The sequence below is a fragment of the Bison bison genome, unplaced genomic scaffold (assembly GCF_000754665.1).
Source record: "Bison bison bison isolate TAMUID 2011002044 unplaced genomic scaffold, Bison_UMD1.0 scf7180017864519, whole genome shotgun sequence".
Taxonomy (NCBI): Eukaryota; Metazoa; Chordata; class Mammalia; order Artiodactyla; family Bovidae; genus Bison; species Bison bison.
The window spans coordinates 973,141-980,121 of NW_011495072.1; the positions used below are offsets into that span (position 1 = coordinate 973,141).

At 46.5% G+C, this 6,981-nt stretch overlaps 1 protein-coding gene across 1 annotated transcript in view; it reads left to right on the plus strand.

Annotated features, from left to right (window-relative positions):
* The window catches only part of CBY3 (chibby homolog 3 (Drosophila)), a 3,079-nt gene extending 1,993 nt beyond the window's left edge, over positions 1–1,086 (plus strand). The window contains exons 3-4 of the mRNA XM_010831011.1: positions 28–263; positions 895–1,086. Of these exons, the coding sequence (XP_010829313.1) occupies positions 28–263; positions 895–1,086 (428 nt within the window). The remainder of the gene's footprint in view (positions 1–27; positions 264–894) is intronic.
* The last annotated feature ends 5,895 nt before the right edge of the window (positions 1,087–6,981 follow it).

Genomic DNA, 6,981 nt, shown 5'->3' on the forward strand with positions numbered 1-6,981 from the left:
GCGCGAAGGCGCGGGCAGCCTGCCCAGGCTCGAGCCGCGGGCTCTGGAGTCGCGGTGACGCAATAAAACCCGTGCGGCGCATGCGCACCTCGGTCATCACCTCAGGCGCGTCGCTCGGGACCTGGCGAGCATTGCGCACGCTGCGTGCGTTTAGGGAAGATCACTTCCGGCTTGTGGTGGACTGGGAACTCACCCACAGCCGGTCTCTGGACAGTGCGATAGGGCTGTGTAGGAAGAGGTTTGCAGCCCGCTGGGAACGCGCAGTGGGAGCCAGGCTGGCAACAGGCAGTGTCTAGGGGGCGAGGATGGCAGGCGCTGAAAAGCAGTGACAGCGAAGGCTTTCTTGGCCTAAGGGACGGAGGAAAAAGTTCGGGAGGCGGGGAAACCCCGGCTCAGGCACGGAGGGTGCGGTTGGGCGGGCGGGTCAAGGACCTTGCACTTGGCTCTTCCCTCCTTGAGGCGCTCCCTGGAGGGGTTTCAGCCCGAGTTCAGGATAGGAGTGTATTTTACGACCTGGAAACTGTTTTGAGACAGAAGCCTCTTGAAACTTTGGCCTCTGCCTCCCCATCCTGGCTGTATGGCTTTTAGTGAGACACTTTACCGGCTTCTTTCTAAAATGACTGGTCGGAGGTACAAATAAGCGCTCTCCGGAGCCAGCCATAGGATTTGCTCAATTCACTTTTTTACAGTTTTGCGTGAGTTGCCAACACGTACGAATCTAGAGATTTTGCATTAAAAATACAGATTTTCTGTGTTCTCCCGAAAACCCAGGAAATTTAGCCATCACGGACCTTGGTTTTGCCCAACAGCAATCGCCTGACTTGTGGCTGTCGTCACCTGGTCAGCCTCACTCGTTATCCTCCTATAGGTGTCCGATTTTTGAACTGCTTCTAGATCCGTTCCAGATGGGTGTTCTCTCTCCGAATACGGGGCCCCCCTCTCGGTGCCCAGGGTATCATATCAGGTGCCTTTCGTCAGTGTGTCGTACTTGTGAGTGATGTGGCTGCACAAGGAGCTGATGACACTGATCTTTGGTATCTGCAGCCTTTCCCCGGAATACAGACAGGCGATGTCAGCATCCAGTAAGTCCAGTAAGATTCCAAAACATTTCCCTAGAGCCACGTGAAATCTGTGAGAGAAGTGGGTGTCCTGCCTTACCCTAACTTGCTTTCAGGAGAAAGACTAGGGGTTACTAAACCATTACTTTGTACAAAATGGGGCCCAAACAACACAGAACATGTCAGTAGACATTAAGCTTAAAAATATTTCTTTTGAGTAGTACTCTTGTATTTTAATAATTCTGTATTTATATAGTTGTTCAGTCACCCAGTTGTGTCCAGCCCTTTGTGACTGCATGGACTGTAGCACACCAGGCCTCTCTGTCCCTCACTATCTCTTAAAGTTTGCCCAAGTTCATGTCCATTGCATCAGTGATGCCATCCAGCCATCTCATCTTCTGATGCCCTCTTTTCCTTCTGCCCTCAATCTTTCCCAGCATCAATGACTTTTCCAATGAGTGGGCTGTTTACATCAGATGACCAAAATACTGGAGCTTCAGTTTCAGCATCAGTCCTACCAGCGTATTCAGGGTTGATTTCCCTTAAGATTGACTGGTTTTATCTCCATGCTGTCCAAGGGACTCTCAGGAATCTTCTCCAGCACCATAGTTCCAAGGCATCAATTCTTTAGCGCTCTGCCTTCTTTCTGATTCAACCCTACATGAACACTGGGAAGACCATAGCCTTGATCATATGGACTTTGTCAGCAATGTCTGTGCTTTTCAACACACTGTCTAGGTTTGTCATAGCTTTCCTATCAAGAAGCAAATGTCTTCTGATTTCATGGCTGCAGTCACCATCCGTGGTGATTTTAGAGCCCAAGAAAAGGAAATCTGTTACTACTTCCACCTTTTCCCTCTCTATTTGCCATAAAGTAATGGGGCCAGATGCCATGAACTTAGTTTTTTTTAATATTTAGTTTTAAGCCAGCATTAATATTTTATATCAACATGGGTTAAAATAGTTTGAATAGTTGTAGTGGTGACTTAAGATTTTCTTTGAGAATAACTTAGAAAATAAAAAATATGCAGAAAAGGAAATGAGAAGGGAGTCAAAACAATGCCCAAAGAGGGGGAAAACACAATATAAGGCACTGATGGAGAAACTAAGTGGAAGAGGCCAGATACACAGGACCACATGTATGATTTTGTTTATATAAAATATCCAGAAGAGGCAAATGCATAGCTGGTGGGGCGAGGGGAGTGGGAAGGAGGAAGTGGCTGCTTAACAGGAGCAGGCTTTCCTTTTGAGTTGAAGAAAAATATTTTCGAGGTGTAATGGTTGTGCAACATTGTAAATGTGGCACATTCTAAAATGTTGTACATTCTAAAAGCCACTGAATTGTACGTTAGTGACTTGTGTGAATTTTACTGCCATAAATTGTTTTTAAGGAGAAAAGTACGTTAAAACCTGAGATAAAAACTATTCAGTATGGGGAAATAGGAAAAATCATGAAGGTGATCTGAGAGTGCCTGAAGGAATGTTGCTTTGGTCAGAGCACTTGAAAACAAATAGTTGATTCTCTAGAACAGAGAAAAGTATCTGCCCTGACAGAGCAGCAACAGACGGAGAGCCCTATGTTTAGGGAAGGGCATCCAAGTGGATAAAGGACCCAGATCAAATGGGGAGGATGATATTTGAGATATCCGCCTTTGTTCTTTCTGCTCTGAAGTTTCAGCCCTTGACTAAGGCAGCAAGCTCGTTGCCCCAGGCGATGTGACAGAACTGAAAGTAGGAACAAAGGACTTTTTGTGGCTTTCTTCTTCTACAGCTCACTTGTGTCTGACTCTTTGCAAGTCCATGAAATTCTCCAGGCCAGAATACTGGAGTGGGTAACCTTTCCCTTCTCCAGGGGATCTTCCCAACCCAGGGATCAAACCCAGGTCTCCCACATTTCAAGCAGACTATTTACCTACTTTCCTTTCCTTTCTTCTACAGCTCAGAACTCTGGGGAACAGCTTTGCAAAAATATTTTATGGGCTTGAGGAAAGAGGTGGAAAAGGCTGTACATTTGTCTACAGCAAGAGGAAAGATGAAGGGAAATGGAAGTAGAGATCCTGGGAGGTCTTCCATCATGGAAAAAAGTCCTTCCTTGATCCTACATTACCTTCCAGCTCCTGCCCTATTTCTCTGCTTTCCTTGTTACTAAACTCCCCAAAGTTGTTTACGTTCACTGTCTTCAATTCCTCCCCTTCCTCTTTGCTCTTAGTTCCCCTCAGCTTTGAATCCCACCTCCAGTGCTCCCCAGCCCGCTCTTGTCGGGATAACGCTGACTCCAGTCCTGGTAAGGCCTCTGGCCAGTTCTCCTTCCTCATCTAGGCCCGTCAGCAGCATTTCTTACAGTGGACTCCTTGTCTTCCCTAGGCTTCTAGGGCACTACCCTCTTCTGATTTCTCTCCTACCTCACAGTCGCTCCTTCTCAGTGTTTTGCTGATTTTACTCACTTCCTTCAGGTGTCTACTTAAATGTCACCTTTTCAGTGAAGTTTTCCCTAACGACATTATTTTAAAAGAATGTACATTCTCCCCACACCCAACAAAACCAGCACTGCTCACCCTCCTTTCTTGCTTTGTTTTCTAGCCTTTGTCACCACTTAACATGCTATATATTATATTTTGTCAATCTTCCTCCACCCGCTCTGCCCCAACTGGAGTAAGTTTCACGTGTGCATGCTTGTGTGTGCGTGCGTCCTCAGTCACTCAGTCATGTCCTTTGTTTCCCTGTGGACTGTAGCCCACCAGGCTCTGTCCATGGGATTTCCCAGGCAAGAATACCGGAGTAGATTGCAATTTCCTTCTCCAGGGGATCTTTCGAGTGCGGGGATCGAATCCATGTCTCCCGTGGCTACTGCATTGGTAGGCAGTTTCTTTACCATTGAGCCAAAGGTTTTTTCCTGTATTTTTCCTTTGTATCTTAGTGTAGTAAGTGCCTTTCTGCTTCCAGGCTTTCTCCTAAGCCTCAGCAGCTCTCTCAACCCACAAATGTAGCCTGAGAATGTAGGAGACTTAATACCTTCTGGGGCAACCTCCAGTAGAAGGCAGATACCAAAACACACTTTATTGAACTTTCCTTCTATTTTCCTCACTCCTTCTCTCTCAGTTCCTGGGATCATCTACCAAATAAACTGCACCCAAGTTCTAAGCTTAGGTTTTGCTTTTATGGAGATTGAAGCTAAGACAATTAGTAGGAAGTAGCACTAGAAGGACTCCAGTACTCTTGCTTGGAAAATCCCATGGACGGAGGAGCCTGTTAGGCTGCAATCCATGGGGTCGCTAAGAGTCGGACACGACTGAGCGACTTCACTTTCACTTTTCACTTTCATGCATTGGAGAAGGAAATGGCAACCCACTCCAGTGTTCTTGCCTGGAGAATCCCAGGGACGGGGGAGCCTGGTGGGCTGCTGTCTATGGGGTCGCACAGAGTCAGACAGGACAGAAGTGACTTAGCATAGCATAGCACTAGAAGGCAGGCCATATGGAAAGGAATCTACAACTAGATCACCCACCATTCAAAAGGCAACAGAGACCTCTCACCACTGTTGGTGAGTAGGATGCTAGTAAAGCCTGGCATAAGACTCTTTGGTAGACTGGAAGGAGATAGAAGTTGAAGGGAAAGTTTGGCTTATATAGTTAGTAGCTTGGGCACTTGAAAGATATAAAGGCAGCTGTAATTACAAGGATTATGAAAGTGGTTAACTTTTCCAAATTGCCTTAGAAGATTTGAAGAAAAAATGAAAGGCTCTTAGCCCACTCCACTCAGGGCATGATATGAAAGCCAGAAAGTCTCCCAAGGCAACGTGTAATGAAATGCTCACTTCTGTGGCCAGGAAGTAAGTGTGATGAAAACAAGGCTCAAGGCTTAATCAAGGGCAACAGAGCTGCAGAGGAGACCTGTGCATCCTTAACAGCTTTCCTGTACTAAATTCAAGCCTTTTAAAGAGAAGGAATGGGACCCTAAGGCCTGGCATGGGGATATTTGGGTGGATATATCAAAGAACCTTGAACCCTCAGAGCTCCTAAACCCTTTGGCTAGCATCAGCTACTCTTTTGCTTGATAGAAAAGAACAGCCTTATTTTTCCTGGAGACGGTACAACAATCTCACCAAGGTAGACGAGGTAGACATCTTATAAAACAATGCTAATCCTTATGAAGCTCCACCTCTCATTGCCTCTAGATCCAGTAACTAGTATTGAGTCTCAGCATACCCAAGCCATGAAGCACAGTCCCTACTTGATTACCCAAAAGGTTGCAGGACATGTCTAACCACAGGACCTCTGGGGTAAGGGACAAGGGAGGGGATCTTGAGGGTAACTGATGGGGGTGAGAAGGTATATAAGACTGGGTAGGAAGTTGATTGGAGAAGGCAATGGCAACCCACTCCAGTGTTCTTGCCTGGAGTATCCCAGGGACAGAGGAGCCTGGTGGGCTGCTGTCTATGGGGTCGCACAGAGTCGGACACGACGGAAGAGACTTAGCAGCAGCAGCAGGAAGTTGATTGCAATGGAAGCATTTCCCATGACTCAAGATGTAATGTTCTGCCAAGAACACCCAGAACTCATTCTAATGTGCTGCTGATGACTCTGGTAACTTGGACATGATGGTAGTCTAAGGTCAGTGAGGTGGAGATGCCAGAATTGCCTTGGCTCAGCTCTTTAAATGGGTCTGAAGGCTACAGGGAAGTGGAAATATCAGAATGAGTTTATTACATGAGACCAGAAGATTCACCGTTTTGACTGTCCTCTGGGAGCTTCCCAGAGGATGCTCCTTTGGCTAAGGCAGAAGAAATATGACAGTGGTTGGGCAGGGGGGTTGGTGGGGGTGGGGGGTGGGCATTGCTTCATTTAGAAGGTGTTGATGGCTGTCCCCAGTAGGCCTGGTTTGAAAGCAGGAAATACTGCTGTGGAACTGGGCTCCTTAGTGTCACTGGGGATGATGGGATTCAGGAATGGCATTTAACCATTCCAGACGGTGACTTTTACCAATCAGAAGCCAGGGGGGGGCATTTTAATCATACTTTGCACAAGATTGGAGTGGTAAATTGGGGGCCCTTGCTTCTACAAGATCTGTGGTAATGATGGTAATCGGGACAGTGTTCTTGGGGGCAAAATAAATGGGCAGCCAGTGGAGGTAGAGAATAAGTGATAGAAAGCGTGGGGAACAAGGATGAGACGTGCCAGCAGGGATCTGACAGTCTTGCTATTAAAAAAGCCTTGCTTAATATTAGATCAGTATTTAGATACATCCTAGGAAAGGTGGGTAAGAAATGCTCCAAATAGACAAGTTTTTCCATCACTGCAGTAGAGTGGCAGGTTTGACATACAAATTGAGTTACTGAAAAACGCTTAAAAACCAGATATCTTCCATACCCAAGAACATGGAGCAAGATCTGTGCAGGGATCCTTCATATTGCATATTGAGTGCATATTGCATATTGCATATTGAGTGCAGCACTTTCCACAGCATCATCTTTCAGGATCTGGAATAGCTCAACTAGAGTTCTATCACTGCTGGGAGCCAGCGTGAGGAACTCCGCCCATGCAAAGGTCATGAGGAAGGAGGCTCGGCATTCTCTCAGGAGTCCCCCTGGAAATTCTCGAGCATCTACCCCCAAAACCAGAGTCTGCCTACTTTCTGCTTTGTGCTCTCACCTACACCTCTGACTTTACGGGGGGCTGTCCCCCACTACCTCTCTCTGAAAAAAAGTTAACTTACAGCTCCAGTTAATAATTCCTGGGTGTGACAGTGTTTCAACCTACAAACTCCTTTGGAAATCCTCTAGCCTGCCTGAATAGGTTTTTCCGGCCACATGTGATTGCTCAGAGCCTCCCAACTGTGAGAGGCATGAGATGTTCTGAACTGTCTGAATACAGATTCCTTTGAGCAGTTAAAAGATTGATTAGAAATTGTATTGGTGAAGGGTTTT